At 39.0% G+C, this 23,265-nt stretch overlaps 1 protein-coding gene across 1 annotated transcript in view; it reads left to right on the top strand.

Moving 5' to 3' along the window:
* The window catches only part of LOC127580118 (alpha-1,6-mannosylglycoprotein 6-beta-N-acetylglucosaminyltransferase B), a 577,216-nt gene that overhangs the window by 489,144 nt on the left and 64,807 nt on the right, over window positions 1-23,265 (top strand). Inside the window, exon 11 of the mRNA XM_052033330.1 lies at window positions 13,655-13,785. Within this exon, the coding sequence (XP_051889290.1) occupies window positions 13,655-13,785 (131 nt within the window). The remainder of the gene's footprint in view (window positions 1-13,654; window positions 13,786-23,265) is intronic.

Here is a 23,265-nt window from a genome sequence, read left to right as displayed (position 1 = left end):
AACTAATCTTTGGCTATACTTTGAAGAAAACAATTATTGAGAAATGTGTATTTGTGATTGTTTCAATAAAAATGCATTGTGTGCTTGTTATTATAGTAGATATTTTCATGAGTGAAATGTTTTGTGAAATGAGTGAAATACTTTTGGCTAAGTGACTATCCCATATAGGATGAGTACAAAAACTTTAGTAAGTTCATTAGCTGACATGCACTATCAGTTTGTTACTAACATCTGCATAGAAACTGAACGTAGAAAGTAAAAAAAAAATCACTTTCTGAAGAGCAGAGTTGTTTGAGTATGAGGTTTCACCTTTGACATATCTGGTCAAGTTATGAAATTTCTTCCCGTTTAGATCCATTCTCTTGCCACTGCATCCCATGCCCTAATGGAGATGGCCTTCGTAGGCTGCCTTCCATCTCTTACACAAAGCACATCCCTTCGTTATTCAATTGTTTCCACCAAGACTTGCACATCTTTAAGAACATTGGAGAATTCTCCCTGTTGCATTGTCAAGCACATATTTTTTGCTTTAGTGTATTTGGTGGTGTTGGACAATCCCCTTTGAGGCACTGACCACTACTGTTTGGCTACCCAATAAACAGCTGGCAAGTCTTTGATATGAGAATGAAAAATCTGAAATGTAAGGAGAAAATACTGGAGACCCTCAGCAGAGCAGGCTTATGTGGCAACAGAAACAGATTTAATGCTTCAGATCAAAGTCCCTTCATTTGAATTGGGAACCAAAGAAAATAAGTTATTTTTAAATTGCAGAGAGGGTGTCATGGGGATGGATGAGACAAAAGGATTATCTCTGTTAGCATGGAGCCAGGATTGCTGTGGGGATAAGCTGCTGATGAAGCCATCTGGTTGAAAGATTAATGTTAAGTTAGAGAGAGAAAAAAACAACAGGACGTATAAAAGAAGTGTAATGCAATCCAGACCAGTAGGAAATGCCCTGCAGAACAGACTGTCAGTAGAGAGAGAAAAACCAAGTTAATATAGGAGGTGGATAACTTACAGTAGAACTGCCCAGTTTTGATACAAGCAGAGAAAGCAACTTACCTAAGATTGTTGAATTCAATGTTGAGACCTGAAGGCTGCAATATGCCCAAGATGGAAGATGAGGTGCAGTTCCTCAAGCTTGTGCTGGGCCTCAAGCAGAAAGGTCAGAGTGGGAATGTGATGGAGAATTAAAGTGATAGGCAACTGGAAATTCAGGGTCACTCCTGCAGGCTGAACAAAAAGATCACATTGTGATTACAAATTCTACTTGTGTCAGGATTGACCGCTTTTGTTTGTCATTCCAGTCCTCACATTTTTTTCATTTGTATATTCTAGCCTGTTCAGCACTTCCCAGTAGGCCAGACTATACAACATCACAACATTAGAAACACATTACACTGACTGTCCATTCAATGGCTGTCCATCATTTCACCTTATTACTGACATTTCCTTTGCTCCACCCATTGCCCTTCTCCACCTTCTCTGCTACCCAACTAACTTGCTTTCTCTCTTCCCCAGTTCTTATTGGTAAATTGGTTTATTATTGTAACATGTATGGAAGTACAGCAAAAGACTTGTCTTGCAAACTGTTCATACAGATCATTTCATTACAACAGTTCATTGAGGTAGTACAATGTAAAACAATAACAGAATGCAGAATAAAGTGTTACAATTACAGAGAAAGTGCACTGTGGGTAGACAATAAAGTTCAAGGTCCTAACGAGGTAGATTGTGAGGTCAAGAGTCCATTTTATCGTTCTAGAGGACCGTTCAAAAGTTTTATAGCAGCAGGATAAAAGCTGTCTTTGAGCCTGGTGGTATGTGCTTTCAGGCTTTTGTATCTTCTGCCTAATTGGAGGGGGGGAGAAGAGACAATGTCCAGGGTGGGTGGGTGCTTTACCAAGGCAGCGAGAAGTGTAGACAGAGTCCATGGAGGGGAGGCTAGTTTCCGTGATGGGCTGAGCTGTGTACACAACTCTCTGTAGTTTCTTGCAGAGCAGTTGCATACCAAGCTGTGGTGCATCCAGATAGGATGCTTTCTATGGTGTATCAATAAAAATTGGTGAGGACCAAAGGGGGCATGCCAAATTTCTTTAGCCTCCTGAGGAAGTAGATGCACTGGTGAGCTTTCTTGGCTGTGGTGTCTACATGGTTGGATCAGGACAGGCTATTGGTGATGTTCACGCCTAGGAACTTGAAGCTCTCAGCCCTCTTGACCTCAGCACCGTTGATATACACAGGAGCATGTGCACTGCCCTCCCCCCCTTCCTGAAGTCAATGACCAGCTCTTTTGTTTTGCTGACATTGAGGGAAAGGTTGTTGTCATGACACCATGTAACTAGGCTCTCGATCTCTTTCCGGTACTCTGACTCATCATTATTTGAGATACAGCCCACTACGGTGGTATCATCTGCAAACTTGTAGATGGAGTTAGAGCAGAATCTAGCCACGCAGTTGTGAGTTCATAGAGAGTAAAGTAGGGGGTTGAGAACGCAGTCTTGTGAGCCACCAGTGTTGAGAATAATCGTGGCAGAGGTGTTGCTGCCTATCTGAAACATTAGCTGATTTCTCTTTCCACAGATGCCCCTTGACAGGCTGAGTCCTTCTAGCATTTCTGTTTTGGTTCAGATTCAAGCCTCTGCAGTTTTATTTGTTTTCTATTCATCCCATTATGTCCATCATAGTCCAAAGAGAGCTATTCATATTAATTCCACTTTGCAACAGCTGGCCCATTGAATATCGCACATTAACTCCTCATCCAGCTATTATTTAAATGGGAAACAGTTAAATCTGAAAGACTGTGTCTCTGACAGTGCAGCATAGTATCTGTCTAGATTTTTATGATCAAGTCAATCATGTTTGATTTGAACCCAAAACCTTTGGACTCTGAGGCAAGGGTGCTAACAATAGAGTCACAGCTGATAATGTTATCAGTTTATTTCTAAATGAATATATTCACTACTGAATTAAAATACATTCAGTGTTTCTAATAATCTGTGATATTAACAGTAAATTTAAAGGAAGTATTAAACAGTTATGCACATGAATAACTTTTATAGAGCACTGTAAAACAAATTAAGAACCATTCTCACAAACACCAGAGTCTGCACATCCAAATCAACTGAGTATAGCCCCACAATAAATCTTTTCACCTCTATTTAATTTGCAACTTAAAAGATGTAGACTGGTAGCTCCTCCGCCCTCTGCATTTACAACACATCAGTAATGTGATTACTGATGCCTGTGCAGAGGTCCCCACTAGGGAGTTTAGATAAATGACAACAAACCAAAATTCCTTATTCTGTAATAAAATAGCTTTATATGAAGTATAGAATATAACAATATGACAGCTGACATTGCCATCACCTTCCTGACTTTCTATTCCCCCCCACCCCTCCTTGCTGTGAACTAAACCCTTCATTATGCTCACAACCATTTCAGCAGTCAATCCACCAACAATCCCAAAAGAAACAACATCTCATGAATGACAATTCACTACCCTGACTGCAGCCCCAGATTTAGTGATCCACTGTTGACTTTTTCTGGGGAGTGATTGGGTCCTTTCTGACGCCAGACACAGTTTCTGACTGCAGTAACTTTGTGGTTAAGAAGTGCCACATTTTAGGAAAAACCTCACTGCCACAAAACGCTGGAAACTACAGTTTTCATACTCCCTTCCCTTCTTAGCCCTATTTAACAAAACTTCACCTTTTCCCCCACCACCCCCTGCCCTTTCCTGTCTCAGGTATTATCAAAAGTTTTATGTTATAATATCACCATTTTAAATTGCATGCCAGGTGTTCATATACAATTTCATTAGTTACAATAATTTACTTCGATATTTTGGGATTGAAAGAATAGTTCCATGGAATTATATACTTGCAAAGGAAGCATGTTTTAAGTGACAAAGTGAGCTAGAAATCTTTCATACACCTTTGTTGAAGCAAGCTAGTTCAAGTCAATATTCTAAAAATGTTTTGAGGACAAAACCCAAACCTCCAAGTGATCACATGCATATGTTTTAAAACCCATCCATGTGTCTTATGACAGTACTGTGAGGGCTAACTGTTCAGATACACAAATACCCCAGACCTGTCAACTCCCCACTGTTCCATAGCTGTTGTTTCTCGCAGTGCACACCCTACCCTCAGAGCCTTCCTAAAGCTTGGTTCTTTCAAGCACGATAGGATGGGTAAGCACAAATTTTTGACTATTTCCAAGATTGTACAACAATTTGCACAGTGCGTGTACAACCATTCAGCCCCTTTAGTGCAGGTACAGTCTGCCACTCTTCCTGCAGCTACTCCCACAGAGCTTTTAAATGTCCCACATCAAAATTGTAAGATTGCCAAAAAGACGAATGTCCTCAATTTTGTTTTAAGTAAATGAAGTTGCACTGCTACATCATTACTGCAAAATGTGTGTATCTGTTTATATTCTGATGTGTAATCAGGAGCTACTTTCTTCTCTTCAGAAGTTGTGAAATAAGTGAGGATGTATTGGTTTTACACGTGCTGTGAACTCAGGGCTCATGTCAAGCAAAGAGCCAAAATCTAGGGCAGAAAAAGGGAACTGTTGTTGTAAGGAACATCTATCTCACCTCTTCTTAAAATGACTTTTGCTGTGGGAACTTGAAACTCTTCAGAACAGATGGCACCAGGAAAATAACTGTAACCAGGTGGTCATTAGTGGCAACTTTTAACTTACACAACTCATCCAGAACAGCATTGTCCACAGTTCATCTTGTTTTAGGTCTTGTTATCTGTTCTCAATGACCATCCGTGGCTTTCCATCATTCACTTCTCAAATTGACAATTTCAGTATCCTCGTCTTTGTTTATTTGTTTGTCCAGAGCCTTAGACCACCCTACCTTTGAAATGTCTTCCAACCATATGATTCTCTGTGTACCCACTACTCATCTTACTGATATACTGTGCATTTGCTCCCACATGACTGTTCCAATCATGTCTTTCTGTAACTTAGTCTCTGAGAGACCCATCTGTTCGGCAGTGCCTGCCAACAAACCTTCCAGAGTATGGCTTCAAACTGTAAAAAGGCATTTGATGTTTTGGTCTCTGTAAAGTGTTATCTGTGATTTTTTCTGTTGATGCATATAAACAAATGAGGCATTTTCTTTTTCATGAATTTTCATTATCAATCATAAGCGATGGACAGAGGGTGAGGCCATTCCCATACACGCTCTTTCATTCAATAAGATCATGCCTGATTTTTTTTACCTCAATGCCACTTTCCTGCACTAACCACAACTTCTGGTTGCATATCATTTTAATTCTCCTTCCCCCTCCCACTGACCTACCTGTCTTTGGCCTTCTCCATTGCTACAGGGAGGCCGAACGCAAAATGGAAGTTCAACATCTTGTACTCTGCTTGGGTAGCTTATCACCAAATGTATGAACATAGAATTTTCCAGTTTCAGGTAACCCACGCCCTGGCCTTCTCCTCCCACACACACTCACCTGTCCACTTAAGTTTTCTTCTCCCTTTGTTCACCTTTCCCACTCCCCTCCCCTTTCTTGGTTCCATCTGCCCACCATTCCCTCCCAATCTGGTTCTACCTATCACCTACCAGCTTCTATTCCAGCCCCCTACGTATTGCTATCTCCTAGCAACCTTTCTTCTTCCCTCTCAGTCCTGTTGCAGGGTCTCTATCCAAAAAGTTGGCTAGTTCTTCCAGCGTTCTGTTTTTTTTTGTTCCTGACCCCAAATTCTTGATTCCTTGATATCTAAAAATCTACTAATCTGTCTTGCGTATTAACAACTGAGCCTCCAGAGTTCAATTTGGTTAGTAAATTCCACAGATGTATCACTCTGGATGAAAAAGTTTCTTTCTAACTCTGTCCTGAATGACTGAGCCCCTATCTTAAGACTGTGGCCCCCAGTTGTAGACGCCTCATTCAGAGGCACACATCTATCCTGTCAAGTCCAATAAGAATTTTGTACATTTCAATGAGGTCACCTTTCATACTTCTTAACCCAAGAGAAGAGCCTAATCTGCTTAATCTTTCTTAATTCATCCAAGGTATAGAATAAATGTGACGTCAAACTATCCTTCATTATCTCAATGATGAACTTCAACAATTTTAAACAAGCAACTCCAACAAATATTTTGGCTTCATTTTAATTTTTATTTCATCATTGAGATAAATCAGTCAGTAGTATAGTAAAAATTAATATTTGTTTTGACTAGGTTGCAGAGTTCTGCATGTAAGTGCTTAACCATTTCTGAAAAGCATGGTCCTGGCTGAACACTTGCAAGCTAAAGCAAGGTGCAGTCCACTATGTAAACGATACAAATGAGTCTCAGGTTGGTAAGTCTTGTTTAATAGTAGCTTTAATGGTATTTATTTGTTCAAAGACCATCCAGACTTTTAGAAAACTGTCAACTTTATTATTCTTTAATGTGCTTTATTTATATTTGCCTCCTAAAGAAATACTGTCCTCTGTACCAATTGTAGAGGTGGCCGGACTCACACTCCAACACTCAACATGGTCCAAAGTGATTAAGGGTGATTGATAAATATCAAGAGGATATACTATCAGATCTGCAAAACAAATGTATTGCAACATTCTCAAACTTAATGTTGCAGGCAGAAGCTTGAGGAAAAACTGTAGTCATGGATATGCCACATTGTGTATATTCAGTAGGTTAAAAAGAAATCCAGCTCTGTCTTACCCCATGAAATGCAATAATGTTGTTTGGAACTTGGAGGATGAAAGGGAAATCAAAAGATTTTTTTTCCCTGCATCAGCACTCTGATGTTAGGATTGCATTTGGGTTACTGAGTTCACCAGTATTGTCATTCCAGCTGAGATCCCATTGTAAATCAGATTTTAAAACTGTAAAAGTGATTTGACTTGCCACTGAAAAGCACAAAGCACCTAGAACAATTCAAGTGGAAAAAATAAACATCTTTTCAGGATCTGCCACACTTATACAGTTTTCCAAACTAGTAACATGATTTTTCTTCCTGTATGTTGCTGTATATGGCATATTAGGACCATTTTGTTTTAATGATCACTTGCTCATTTTGGCATCTGTTGAACTTTTCACGGTTCTTCTATAGATGGTGGAAGTAATTATGCTAGAATAGTTAGGTGGCTATGACGTGGTAGGTTTACTACTCCGTTTTTCTATAATTACCATCTATGTTACACTGTACATTGATGGTGTTCATATAAAATGTATAAGAGGTGCAGGAATCAGCCCTCTGCCCTACCCAATAATTGTGGAATAGAAACCACAATTCAAAGATTTCTAGAATTCATTCCTTTCACTTAAAAATTGCAGGAAATTACAAAGAAGCATGTTACAAGTAAGTAGTTAATGGCATCCATGCATAGAGTGATCACTGATTAATAAACATCCCTGATTACCAATAAGCATAATGGAGACAACAATCCTTGATTACAAATAAGCATGCATAGATCTATAGTGCACAGAAACATCACTAGGGAATGGTAGAGAATCAACTGTGACTAGATATGGATCTTTAACTGGTAACTGACCAGGTCATCCATAACTGCAGATTAACCCCTATTACACAAACTGTCACTCTTGAGTGATTCAGTTCAATGGTGATTAGTCTTGAATTTTTGTGGCTAACTGATCAGGTTACCCCTCATATGTAGACTCCAACATTTCTGCAGCATCGCCCCAGATCCATTTCTGAGGGGTTCCTTGCAAAAACCGCTAATTCTAGAAATCATGAGACTCAGTCAAGCCAAGATGTTTTTGCAAAAGCAGCTGTTCTGGGATATCACTGCCATGCGGAATTCACTCAAGCAGTCAAAAATATCCCAATGTTCAACTGGGGTCCCAAAGCACAATCAAGCCTTACAAAATGGATACAGCATTGTTAAATGCCACAGAATGTTGGAACGTGATTCAAGAAGCTCATTCAAGGGATTCATAGTCAGTTTATACCTGAGTTTATTCTATTTTTTGAAAAGTGTTGTCTTCTGCTTCTGTCTCTCAACATATAGCTCCAATTTTTCAACCATATTTGCAATTCTGGAGGCTCCTGTGGAATTTTGCTTTTGAAATACGACTTGTTTTTTGGCGGTGAATATGAGAAAGGGCAATAGAAAGAGGCCAGGCTCTGTGCACAAAACCATGGCATCCAGCCAATAATACTTCCAATAGGAATTTAAGTTTAACCATAATTTGATGGAAGTGCCATATAGTAAAAGCATTTTGTGTAGCTTTTAACAACCTGTGGATAGCTTAGGGGGGAATGAGAATAGGTCAGTGGGGAACTTCAGTATTTCAAGATCTGCAGCTTCTGTTCTACCCTCCCCATCTCCATCATGGCATGCTAAATATCACAACAGCAGTCTGAAGACACATCTGAGTAAAGTATCAGTGATTGTATAGAGTAAGTAGTGTAGATGCTGCCTTACTACTGTAAAGATGCCTGGAAGGATCCAATGGTAAAATAATTCAAAATATTGACCATTTTTGCTGTTGTAGGTGAGATTGTGTTACTCATTTAAATAGGCTTCTGGGCTTCAGTTAGCAGCTGACAGAGTTCACCCATATCTTTCTGAGGCAATAATGGACAAAACAATCTGAATAAGACCTATAAATCTGTAAATCTTACCAATTGTACACCAATTTGTGGGAACAAGCTTGTTGTTGTGATGTCTAACTTCTGTTTCCTCATCTTTCACATTTTCCCAAAGGAGCATACAAAATCCATTTCCATAGTGTAAAGATTGGATGTTCAATAGTCAGTTTCAGTTCAGTCCAATGCACACATTAAAATCTGTACTTCAAAATTTGCACAAACATTGAGTTTCATCAAAACAAGCCCCACTCTAATGTGACTGTACTCTTCATAATGTAACATATATTTATGTAAGTTAATGGTAGATTTTGGCTTTTATTAGGAGAAGTTGTGGGAGGAACAGAGCTACTCACATTCACTTCCATTTAAGTACAATGGGGTGAACAAGTACCAGCTGTCTGGTTTTTGAAAAGGAGAATTTTTTAGTGGCCATTTCTTGAGCCAGGATTTCAGCTTAAAAAGACAGTAATTCAAATCAAAATCCAGTCCAATACGTGTAATAAAGGCAGATGTGTTGCTGTTTTAATATAATCAGTTGTTGAATTCATTACCAAGTGAAGGTTCTACCAAGCTATCTGATACTTTATGCTCAATATAACACATTTGAGTCATAAATCACTGTTAAACTAGGCCAATATTTTTATTCTTTTGATGAAACCCTGAAAGTAGCAAGCCCAGCACCAATTGTAATCATGATGTGGGAATAGAAAGAAAAGTCAATAAAATATACCCAGCAAATAATATCTTCATGAAGCATTAAATGTATTCCTCTGGAAAATGATCATTTCTCTATATTTTGACTAAGATTGATGAGGGCGAGCTTAAATAAAACATCAGAATTTAAGTTTGTGAGGCAGATGTATTCAAAAACATTAGCAGAATCTAAAACCTGTAGCAAAAATTTTTTTTTGGTAAATGAATTGTTGGTTCTCTAGGGAGGTGGAGAATGATTACATTGTTATTTAGTTGTCAGCTAGTGTTATGGGACAATCTGTCTTGTGTTCATTATTAATATCTGCAGCAAGACAAAAATGGCTCAAAAAGTATCAACTCATCTGACAAAATAATGGCATTGAACATTACTGTTACTGCTTGTAATAAATTATGCAGGAATTTTTCAAACTGCCTGTGCTGGACACAGCTATCGAAGGAACTACTGCATTTCTGGTGATGATGCATTTACTTGATACACTGAAACTAAACCGTGAAGTCAGAAGAGCAGAAAGCACGTCCAAGTTAATTTACATTTCTGGTGCTAAGCAATTAAAAATTAACAGCCATATAGTGTGAGACTGGGCCTCAATGAATTGTTTAAATGAAAGACAAGCTCCAGAGTTTGTACTAGTTTACCCCCTGTATAGGCACCCCACTCCCTGCCCCAACAATACTCTTCAAACAGAGATGTGAGCACATTGACACAGCTCAAGTACAGGTTTACTTTTTTATTTTTAAATAGATTGTTACAGTTATATTAATACAGTCTTCTGAGCTATACCTGAAATCTTATCATGTTTTTATTATCTGTTACTGAATACATCTAGAAATATTCCATGCCTGCTAGATTAAATAATTGGGGTAGTCACCCTGGAGTTTCTCTTTAATTATTTTTGGAAGTGAAGAAAAATGTAATAAATTTTCATCTGGAAAATTTAATCTGTCTTTGAAATTACATGTGGGATAATGGTTGTGATATAATGGAAAGCAATGCATGTATCTGAAAAGTGATCATAATGCCATCATTATTATTAACCCACCATATAGTTTCTAGGCTCTTATCCTTCAAGAGAATTTGTCATAGTGGAAGATGGAACCACTGAATTCAATGGATCAATTCACCTTTTCTTGCTTATATTTCTTATGTATCTTATAATGTTACGGGGAATTAATAATAAAACTGGTATTCCAACTATGTGAATATATCAGAACTACACAATAATCCTGTCTGAGAAATCATTTTGAGTTTTTTCTGTGTGGGATATATTACATTAAAATTCAATTCTGGCACCAACACTATGGCCAGAGGGAAGTAATTGAATGGCTCCCAAGTTGATATCACACTTGTTTCAGTGCTTTCAAATCTGGACAGAGAAGACAATATCTGGGCCAGTGATTAGATTTCCAAGGGAGAGAGCAGGCTTTTCCATTTTTTGTTATTCATTCATGTGATGTGGAAATCAATGGAAAGGTTGATATTTATTATCTTTCCATAACTGGCCCTGAACTGAACTGAATGTCTTACTATATTTGAGAAGGCAGTTAAGAGTCAACCATATTGGTGTATCAGTATTCACATATAAGCCAAGAGAGGTATGAAGGACATAAGTGAAGCAGATGGGCTTGCACTAAAACTTGGTCATTTCATGATCACCATTACCGATACTAACTTTTTTATTCCCAATTATTTAATCCCTGGCTGAGATAGTGTGATTCAACTTCAGGTTTTGATGCTTGTCCAGTAATACATTCATATTTATTTAAATACATATTTGATAGGCAATTCTGCTTCAATTTAAAACTGTGCTCTTCTGATAAGCATTTGCCAGCATTTCTTATTTCCATTCACAGTCCCATCTGAAACAGAAAGAATGTGACTAAAAGGTTAGGTGAGCACAGAAAGAACTGTAATAATCTGTGAATAATATAGGTGGATTGTACAGTAATTTTCAGATTTCAGTAAACAGAGGGCCAGAGTCCATTCCATGCATTTTTCTCTTATGAGATGCCATATTCATATATAATTTTAGCCACCACACAACTCCCAGAGTCCCGCGAGGCTCAGTGCTGCAGTATTTACATGATGTTGTGTGACCCATGAGTGACAACTGGACCACAGGTGGTGGAAATTAAGTCCCACCCACGAAATGTCCTGTGGAGTAGTACAATGGAAACACAAGAGACTGCAGATGCTGCCATCTGGTCCTGATGCAGGGTTTCAACCCGAAACGTCGACAATTCCTCCCCCCATAGATGCTGCTCAACCCACTAATTTGCTCCAGCAGATTGTTTGTTGCTCCATGAACTGCCCTGATGGCTCTCCAATAGCCTGTAGAGTCCTGTTCCAGCATTTCTGAATGATTCCTCAAACTATATTAATAAAATATTTAAAATTAAACATCCATTTAAAACCACACTCAACATGCATAAGTTAATTAGAACATTAATCTTAATTAAGGTAAAGTAGAATGAAACAAACCATTTAGCTTCACTTTTTTAGCTCTGGCCACCATAAAGCTGAGGGACCAGATTCAAAGTGTGATCTGAACCTTCGGCTCCGTCCCTTATGTACCTCACAAGCACAGTGCTGGGTCCAGCAGCAGAGCTGAAAGTCAGCTCACTGCCATCTGACCTCCAGCACTCTCCATTCTTCCACACTGCAATGTGCAGAAGTCCAAAATGCTCTGACATCAGCACAATCTAGCCTAAGCTGAATCTATTATCTTCTTGTTTACTTACTAATTTGATGCTTAATAAATCTGTTTGCCAGTTAATAATAAGAGCCATTGTCCAGGAAAAGTTTATTCCAATGCCTTTAAGAACAATCATATAGGAGCACGATATAGTCAGAGATCCAGATATTGGGGAGAATTGTATTTTTTTGACAGAACAAACAATACTTCTTCCATTACTACATGGATTGGTCTAATAGGCTTTTCCAGACTTCTAGACAAACCTGCAGGATATTTTACATGGTCCAGTTATTCATATAGACTATTAGAGTCATGGTGTTATACAGCACAGAAAAAGGCCCTTTGGCCCAACTCATTTTCCTGTGCAATATGGAAATGATGATGACTTGTATATCTTTGGCAAAATAATAGTTGCTGGAATGTGGAATACAAAAGAAAATGTTATAAATACTCAGAGCTTATTGATACAAAAACATTGACATAAAATGTTTAGTCTGTTTCTTTCTCCACATCTGCTGTCTGAGTTGCTGAGTATTTCCAACATTTTCAGTTTTAAAATTTGTATTCTTTGGCAGTCATTATACATGAAGAAATGTATAACTTACATTTTACCAAACGGTGTGAAAGTACTTATATCTATCTGAAAACATATGTAAAATAAAAGCCAGATGCTACCAAATGATACAAAATGGAACATAAATAGAAAATGCTGGAAACACTCAGCCAGTCAGGCAGCATCTGTGGAAAGAGAAACAGTTAACCTTTCAGGTCAAAGACCCTTCATCAGAATTCACATCAGAAAGGAAGGGAAGAAGTCATTTATTGCAGCACCAACGGCAGCGAAGAATGAAGTGGAACTGCAGACCGTGACACCTTTGACGATGGAATGAGTCAGTGTTGTTGCAGAGAAAGGTCAAGAGCATGCATGTGCCAATGCAAGGCATAATGTATAAACTCAGGATGCGATGAGAACATTATCTCGAGAAATATTGGATAGTTTGAATGTACCTTAATTTTTGGTGGGTCCAAATTGTGAATGGTGGTTTCTGAGTAGAAATCCATATAAGATGAGTTGCATCTGGAGATATTCGCTAAGGAAAGAGATGTAGCTGTAGAAGTGAGTTTTGGTCAACACCTCATCGAAGACTACTAGGAAAAGGGAAACCATTGAGGGTGAATAATGCAAAAGGGACAGACAAAAGTCCCGCCAGCGAGCAGAGGAGAAATTTTTCAAGGTTGGCATTCCTGGTAGAGAAGAGGGCAGTCAATTCACAGTAAATGAAAATCAAAAAAATTCTGCAGATGCTGGATATCTAAAGCAAAAACAAAAGTGCAGGAAACACTCAGTAGGTCACACAGTATATCTAGAAATACCTGAAACTTTAACTCAGTTGCTGCCTGACCTGCTGTGTGTTTCCACATTTTCTGTTTTTGTTTCAGATTTTCTAGCATCTGTAGTTTTTCAAAAACAAAGAATAAACATTCTTGTCTTGCTATTTTATGAGAAATATCTCTGTGATCCAACTTAAAAAACATATAAAACCAGATATCAACTGTGCAAAATTGCATCTTGTTTTTTTCATTGCTCTTTTCAACAGTTTTAAAAATCTGTACATCTGCTGTTTAATACAATGTGTGTAATTTGTCTCTTGATAGCACATAGTCCTGACAACTCATTTATGGGTTTTGTTGCTGAGATACTGAATGAGACTGAAAAAGAGGCTATTCAATCAAGCAAGATCAGCAACATGGCAGTTGTCTATGGAAAAGATCCTAATATGTGGAAGGTAGGAAGAATTTATTATTATTTTATGTAAAGCGTATTGCTCTCATGTGTGGGCTACAAGATTCTGATCTCAAAAGTTTAAAACAAGAGAAAATACTTTCAAAACAAAACTAAAAGGATGCAGTTATATAAATTGTCAATAATGGATCCTTCTTAAAATTCAGTCCCAGAATTCCTATATTAGGATCTTTCGCATTCTTTTCCTGATGATGATGCACCTTACAGGGTTACGTTTCTACACAAGTGTTTGAGTTTCAGATTTTCCAGGTAATTCCATATTGTTCAGTTGAAATGAGTATATTACTGTGCAACCAAAAACATCACATTACAATAGATATGAAAGTACCCTTTTTATTTGTTCAGAAATTGGAATATTTAGTATCCAATCTTTGGATGTTTTGAGTATAATAGGAGCTCCAATGGGGTATTTTTGGCTTGTGTGCTTTGTGCTGGTTGTCCTGTTGTTGAGAGGATAGCTTCTGTGCTGTGAACATCTGACAGAAGTGTGGAGAATGACTTGAGTTATGATAATCTACAGATTTGCCAGCAGCAGTGCCATTTTTAACCTTAAATTACTAGATTGTCTTCAGCAGCAGAATGGAATCCTCCACCTCAGACATTTTTAAAGGGATTATTCACTACTTGCAACAAAATGATGTCTCTTAAAAAATCTGATATTTTGCTGTAGCTGTTTTTAGTTGCAAAACTTTACGAGACAAGATTGCCAGGTACATTATCTTCCACATAAATCAATTGCTTCAAAACAGAGCTGCATCATTGGACATTCCCTCTGAAGTAAAGCATTGGTGTGCACAAAGAAAAGAACATATTGAAAAAGAAAAGGGGAAATTCTCTCAGCAACAGGTTATATCTGTTCAAAGTGTTCAGAGAATTCTCCAAGCTGAAGGTCAATGAGAATCAGTATTTCAGCAAGAATGTCCTCCAGCACCTGTTGCAGCAATAACTGCTGTCTCAGCATAGAACAAGGATGTGCACTGTCAGTTGTTCTCAAGTTCAATATGGCAATTACTTAGATAACTGGATCCTTTCAGGATGGAGATACAATCTCTCAAAATTACCACCCCCACAGTTATGAAAGGGAGGTCACTGAGATTCTTTGTTAAGGAGATTCAATGCATCATGCTATCATTTTGCATTCCTGAGTAATGTTCAGTACAAAATACATACTTTGTAAGCTGTACTCATTTATAATATTCATTGTACTAGAGCTAATGCATATATTAATCACACATTTTATTATTCTTTATATTTTCCATTACATATATATTGCAAACTCTCTTTTCTTTATTTGTCTTTTGAATGTGGTTGACAGAGGAAACTGCATTAATTTACTATCACTACTTACCATGATGTGAATCTTTTCTTGACTGCTGTAGTTCTTCTATAGTATCCTCATGTTGATGGTAGATTGAGACCTTTTTACACAATGGTATTACGTATGGTGTTACATGTCAGGGTGTAAGACCTGAAGAAGAGTCAGAGCAGATATTGTTCCTATGAGCTTGCTTCTTTGTCACTAAGAGGGGTTGTGCAGCTAAATGTTATTGGAAATAAGCTTGGTAGGTTGCTGCTTGTGTAGTATGGTGTGCAGTGCAGTGGAGAGAAGTGGATATTGAATGCATCGATAATTAACCACACTGCTTTATCCTTATGATATTAAATTCTTGAATACTGATCAACTTCATCACTCAAGGCAAGTGGCGAATATTGCCACCAGACACTTGACTTGCAAACCCAGATTGCATAGTTTATTGAGCAGTTAGCAAGGGACCAGTTTATTGCCACATAGCCAATCTCTGCTTTGCCTATTTAGTATACATTACTCATGCTTTAAAAGCAGTGTCAACATGTCATAGGTCTATTACTTAACTGTTGTAAGCATTCTACTATATACAAATATAATTTATTGTAAATGATGCTAATTCAAGCAACTAAATTACTCATTAGCATCTACAGTAATTCAAAATTTGTTATTAGCTAGCACAGCTACTCATGCTCTAACTTTGCTTTGCATTCATAAGTATATCAATCAAGCTTTGTCTTTGTTTGAAGTAATTTGTTATTCATTAAAATACAAACAATTTCAAATTGTAAAATTTGTTCAATATTCATTTCCACCTTTCTGTAATTCTAATAGAAAATCAAAAATACTGGCAGATGCTGGAAATCTGAAACAAAAAACAGAAAATGCTAGAAACACTCAGTAGTTTGGGCAGCATGCTTTGACAAAACATCTTTAACCTGAAATGCTAACTTTGTTTTTCTTTCTGCAGATACTGCCTGACCTGCTGAGAGTTTCCAGCATTTTCTGTTTTTATATGTAATTTTCACAGGTTGTGTCCATGGGTCCTGACCAACAATGTGGCCTTGTACATGCCTTTAAATGTTGTCATCCCTATTTTCTTCAACTCTTGCATCAGCTGATTTGAAGCTCGTCTTCATTTGTTTATTTTTTAAGAACTATTCTGGTGATTAATATAACATTTTCAGAATCAATGCAAGGTATGATTTATCCAACTTGAATCATCCACTAGGAGAGAGGAAGATGAATTGGTCAGAGAGATCTGAAATATATTTTTATATTGAAGTCTTCAATGAATCATTTTACTCGATCTAATTCCATAAATAATTAAGCAGGCACAATGTCCTGGCTTGTAGACGATGGCAAGGCAGAATATAAAATCAGTAAGCCTAAGGCAAGATGAGAGGTGAATTTCTTTTGTCAGAGGGGCATATACTTGACACAGAATCACAGAAAACACAGATAATCTTGCCCTGCTCATAGCTGAAAAATATCTGAAGAGATGTGCAATTAACGTTACAGGGATAAAAGTGATGGCCAAGCGCAGTTTCAGTGAGCGGTCAAATCAATGTGAAATATGTGCATTCTTCACACTTGTTATCAGTGCTGGCTTGCAGTCTTTCATAAGATGGCCCTTCCTGACAGTGATTCTAGCTGATGAAGTACTTTAAGAATTCATACACAGACCAAAACTTTAGATGGCATCTAATAGATGTAATGTAGATATATAAGAAATATCTTGATATTAAATAATCATTGCACCATTTTTTATAGAATGTTAAAAGTCCCTCTGTTTACATAGATCTTGTTTGCATTGTACAATGGCAGCAACGAAGGATGAATGTCAGAAATAGAGGGCTAAATTTTCTAACAGTATTTTCTTGATTCCCCCACCAAGGCTTTGGCAATAACAAGTTTAGTAGGAAGCAAAACTGTAAATTACTGTTCATCTTGTCTTTCCATTGATCTTCTGTCAAAGATATGATGGACAATAGTAGAAACTCTGCAGAGGTTTTACCCCATATTCTATGTGATAATCTCATTTTGCTGGCCACAATAAGTATGTTAGTTTAATATTTCTAATGCTAATTTAAGAAAAGAAAACTGCCTCAGCAGCATTGGGTGCAGCATAATAGAAGTTAAATACATCAGTCCAGTTAGGATACATTTCATCGAAAAGTCTCAATATAATTTCCAAGTTCACACATTTATCAGGTTAAGGAATCAAGCAGAGGCCTAATCATAATTTTTGAGCAGTTTTGGGAGGTTAGCTGCCTGTTCCCGTATTCAGGGATACTGTGTAATACTCAAAAGTTTTCTAAAAAGTAGAAAATCACATAAGAAATGTAAAATATGAAGAAATGCACGATCTTGACATTTATGTTGTAATGTATGAATTACAAATCTGTTTTTTTCTTTTTCCTGTGCGCCAGATGTCCCCGCAAAATTTATTGGGGCAACAATTCCAATTTAAATGTATGTTCTGACTCACACTCTTATATAAACTAGCAGACTCTTTTTAAAAATATACTGCAGTTTTTTTCTTATTCATACTCTAGCAAGTTTTCAATCTGGAATATTTCTGCAGTAACTAGCGTGTACCAAGCAGTAAAATTAACCTTCATGTCCATAAAATCTACTTATACTTAATACCTATCTCGGTGATTTTTTAAAGTTACCTCAAGACACATACCATTCTCAGGTGCAGTAAGCAGTTAAGGTAGGAAAAGGTGTGTTGGCCTTTATTACCAGCTGATTTAAGTACAAGTGTAAAGGTGTCTTACTATAATTATAAAGAGTGTTGGTGAAACTTCACCTGAACAATTGTGTATAAATTTTTGTCTCCTTATCTATTAGTAAATATATCATTTTTTAGAAGGAATGCAGCAAAAGTTCACCAGATTAACTCCTGGGATGGCAGGTCTATCACCCGAGGAGAAATTGAGTCATTGAGTCATAGAGTCAGAGAGTACTACAGCACAGAAACAGGCCCTTCAGCCCATCTGGTCCATGTCAACCTGATCTTCTACCTAGCCAATCTGCCTACACCCAGACATATCCCTCCCAAATCCCTCCCATCCATGTAATCTATCCAAACCTCTCTTAAATTCTTGAGAGTTTAGAAAATGAGAGGAGACCTCATTTATTAGAGGGATCGATGGGGTAGATGCAGAGAGGATGTTGCCCTGGCGAAGAGTCTAGTACTAGGAGTCATAATCTCAAAATAAAGGTGGGCCAATTAGGGAGAGAAATAAGGAGAAATTTCTTCACTCAAAGGGTAATGAGCCTTTGGAATTCTGTACGCAAGAAGGCTGTGGAGGCTTAGTCGTTACTGCATTCAAAACTGAGGTCTAGATTTCTGGATATTAGAGGAATCAAGAGATATAGGGAAAGGGCAAAAACAACTGTATTGAGGTAAAAGATCTTATTGAATGGCAAAGCAGATTGAATGACATATTCCTACTCCTGTTTCTTAAGGGTTTTTTTTTAGCTCACTGTACAATTACTGTCTGATTTCTTCTTTTTTTAAATAGATGATTTTCCTGCATGGTTCTCACCTATAAAACTCAAGACAGTTTAAAAAAACTGATAGGAGATGATGATGTAACCAAACAGATCTGGCTGATTTTATATTAAAAATTAAATATATAATGGGACATAATAGATTAGCTGTGTAAAAATATAATTTCAAATCTCAAAGAATGTACCAGAATGTTCCTGACTTGTCACCTGAAACAATATGGAATAACAGTGGACTCTCTGCCCACCCACTGGTAATGGAAATGTGAAAATTCCATCCCCTACTGCCCAAACAACCTTGAGTCTTGGACAGCTGGAAATCTCAAAGGTTCAGTTGTTTACTTTTTTCAAATAAGGGTGTTATAGTTATGGAACCAAAGTGGAAAGACAGAATTGTGATACGGATCAGTCATGATCTAATTGACTGGTGAAATAAGCTTAAAGGCTGAATGACCTACTCCTGTTCTTGTCTTTCTAATTAATGGCTGTCAGATTCGTTATGTACAGCAGGAATAAACTGCAGGTATCAGGTTGTTGTTATCCTGTAGCTGAATCTTTAAAGGAGATCTCTGGAGCCAACAAAGCAACCCACTGGCATTCTAATGGCATCAGTACATGCACTATAATAGATTGACCTTGTCAGGTAAATCATATATACTACTAACTGGTGACCTAGACTGTTCTTTCAAAATGCATTGGAAACTTCAGGGCCAGAATCTCTGTGGTGGTGTTAATAGTAAATATTTTTTAAGCTCTGTGCTGAAGAGCATTGATAGAACTTACTGACCATACTGAAACATACTTGATTATACAATAACCCTTTTTACAACCTTCCTCTTCTCCTCCTCTTCATGTCACAATGTGAATTCAGTGTATCAAGAGATACAGAAGATCTTCACCATACGGCAAATCCAAGTTAAAAGGTAGAGAGCAGCACCAACCACTGTACATGGCTTTTCTCAATATAAGTGCTTTCAATTTCATCATCAAGGGAGTTTATGGGAGAATCCTCCTCAAATGTGTCTATTCTTGGAAATGCATTGCCGTATAATGAACATGATGACATGCAAACTATGACCTTGTGATCATCATGGACATTCAATCCCAAAGCACACTGGGGTGAAGCAAGCTTGGTGTCATTGCATCAATCTCATTTCAATATTGAAATTCAAAAAATATAAATGCTGAAAATCTGAAATAAAAACATAAAATGCTGGAAATATTCAGCACATCAGGTAGTACTTGTGGAAAGAGTTAATGTTTCAGGCCATCAGAACTGGGAAAGATTTGAGGCTCTGAATACACTCAACCAGTTCTAAATGGAGTTCATGTTATCTATTGCTAGACTCCCAAACAAGCAGTCCACTCCAAGCTATGTCATAGGAAGAGATTGCCAGAAGAATAGGAGAAAATGCTCAAGGATGTTCTAGATTCTCCATGAAAAAGGATGATCTATCCTCACCGATTCATTGGAATCTCTGGCCCTTGATCACTCAAAGTAGAAACAGCTCAAATTTCTATGACAAGAGCACAGGGGGCCATGCATAAGCTGCTGAGGGGTTTACAACATCCAAATCCACCCATCAATCCATCCCATCAACACCACCTGCCCCACCTGCGGCAGAGTCTGTGGATTCTACAGAGGATTCTTCAGCCATCTTGGAACTCTCAGAACTGGAGAGGAAGCAATTCATCTCCCACCCCATGGGACTGCCTTAGAAGAAGACGATGAAGAACTCAATTTTATGGGAACCTGGTACTTATTATGAACTACAGTAGAGAGTTCATAACCAGTATCGGCAGCATATCAGCAATTTCAGTGCCTGATTCCTAAGACAGGTACTCAAAAGTTAGCTGCAAAGCTTCTCCACTCCACCTCAATGAGGTGCATTAACACCAACTATTGATAAGTCCTTTCCAATGCACTCTATTCATTTTTTTATTGTTCTAATGACACTTGTGTACCACTTGTCTAATCGTATGATTGCTTAATACTGGTGCTTTTCATACTTACACTCTGGACAGAGAATTGCAGGCAAATTTTAATATATAGAATGATGATAGGTTGTGTTGAAATACGCAGTGATAAAATTAAGTTTTCTCTTTCATTGAGTGGCTGAGTCCCTGCCAAAGAGGAGCATACAGATTCCTATTAACATTGATAAAAATAATATAGTGTAATGCTTTCTGAGAACACATTAACACATAGAGTCTCAGCTGGTCACTGGAAATAGAAAGCTCTTCCCTGCCTCTGTTCTGCCATTCAAAATCCAGTTGAAACATAGAAGTACATCATCTAATATACTGATCTTGCTCGCACCATCTGTGTTTGCTGCTCTGATACCCAATTACCTTCTGCTTTCTTCATTGGATTCACAAGGCCAAACCTACTGACCAAGGGCCAGGATCTCATGCATCAGAATTACGTCAGGTGATCCAGTCTCTGACATGCCCAAAACAAGCACTTCAAAGCATTTAAGACAATATGAAATTGAAAAAATAATTTTAAAAGTAAATGAAAATCACCTAAAATACCTGATCAATAAAATTTAATTGTTGATGCATTTATGTATAATTGCATCTGTCGATGTCTACATGAAGATGATTTTCAGATTTTCTCATTATAATTCAGTCAGCATGCTTCAACTTTTGAGACTAAAGCTCAATTGATCTCCTGTTAGGCTTAATATGTTTCCATCAGAATTTAATTTAAAAAAATAGAATGCCATAATAGAATGCCATAAAACCACATGGTCCTCCAGCCCCCCTTCCCCCGCTTGCCCGGACACCCTCACTCCCGCCCTACACCACTCTCTGCTCCTCCCACCCCCTTCCTCCCCTGCACCTCCCTCTTTCCAGGCTTCACCTTCTGTTGCCTCTGTTTCTTCCCCCATCTACTTCTAATTCTGCATCCCACCTTGCGCCTCCTCCAGCCCATTCCCAACACCCCTTATCCCCTTCCCCTACCCTGACCTCTCCTCCTGCTCCCCCTCTTGTTCCCTCCCCTCCATCCACCTCCTATCCTTCATCCCACTCTTCACCGCTGTATCACTCCCAACCCCTCTCACCCCTTTCCTCTCACCAGCCCAGGCCCTCCACCAACCCCCTCCCCCACCGCTCTCCCCCACCCTTCCTCCTCTAGCCCCAACTCTTACCCCTGCCAGGTCTTTACCATCCCCCCTGTCCTCCCCCTCTCTGAGGTTGAGTGGTCTGTTCTCAGCAAAGGCCTCACCTTTGTACCTCTACACCCCCACCTCAACAAATTGTCCACCGCCTCCACCTCTGTACCTTCCTTCTTCAGTAAGACATCCTCTCCCCCTTCTTGATGACTCATAATCCTGCCTCCAGCCTTCTTCTTCCACCTGGACTCCCTGACCGGGCCTGTTACTTCCCTGGACCTATTCAGAGCCAACTATCAGCGCAACATAAGCCATCTTGACTTTTCTGCTCCCCTTGCCCACTCCAACCTCACCCCTTCTGAACGGTCTGCTCTCCACTCCCTCCACACCAACCCTGACATTGTCATCAAACCAGCCAACAAAGGTGGTGCTGTGGTAGTCTGGCATACTGACCTCTACCTTGCAGAGGCCAGGCACCAACTCTTGGAGACTTCCTCCTGCCTGTTCCTGAATCATAACCCCACAGCCACCAACATGATAGTCCCACAAACTAGGACTGCCCGTTTCTACCCAAAATCCACAAGAAGGACTGTCCCAGCAGACCTATTGTCTCTGTATGCTTTTACCTCACTGAGCTCGTATCCTCGTACCTGGACACTATCCTGTCCCCCCGGTCCAGTCCCTTCCCACCTACGTCTGTGACACATCACACGCTCTCCAACTCTTCCATAGCTTTAAGTTCTCTGGCACGCACAACCTCATCTTCACCTGCCCCTAAACCACCTCCATCCAGGGACCCAAACAGTCCTTTCAGGTGAGATTCACCTGCACCTCCATTAATATCATCTACTGCACTCGGTGCTCCAAGTGTGGCCTCCCCTACATTGGCAAGACCAAATGCAAACTAGGTGACTGTATTGCAGAACACCTGCGCTCCGTCTGTAATTGCGATCTGCATCTCCCCGTTGCCAGTCACTTCAACTCCCCCTCCCACTCCATCACAGATATGTCAGTCCTCGGCCTCCTCCACTGTCAGGAGAAGTCCAAACACAAACTGGAGGAACAGCACCTCATTTTCCGTCTTGGAACCTTGCAGCCTAATGGCATGAACATTGAATTCTCCCACTTTGTGTGGGAGGGGGGAGGGGTTGGTAATCCCCTCAGCCCCGTCCCCACAACCTCCCTCAACCATGCCTCTTCTTTCCTTCCCTTTCCTAGCCTACCTCTCTTTTTTCTACCCTTTTTTCCTCCTTACCTTTGACCCATTCCCCGGTGGATCTGCTCACCCCTCCTCCCCCACACCTCCCTATCACTATCCCTTACCTGCATCTACCTATCACCACCTTGTGCCCACCCCACCTCCCCTCTTTTGTCCACCTATCACTGCTCTGCTTTTCCCTCTGATATACTGGGCTTCCCCTTTTCCTACCTTCAGTCCTGAAGAAGGGTCCTGACCCGAAACATTGACCACCTGCTTTTCTCCAAGGATGCTGCCTAGCCTGCTGAGTTCCTCCAGCAT

This window comes from Pristis pectinata, chromosome 18 (genome assembly GCF_009764475.1).
Source record: "Pristis pectinata isolate sPriPec2 chromosome 18, sPriPec2.1.pri, whole genome shotgun sequence".
Classification (NCBI taxonomy): domain Eukaryota; kingdom Metazoa; phylum Chordata; class Chondrichthyes; order Rhinopristiformes; family Pristidae; genus Pristis; species Pristis pectinata.
This window is presented reverse-complemented; position numbering and strand designations above follow the sequence as displayed.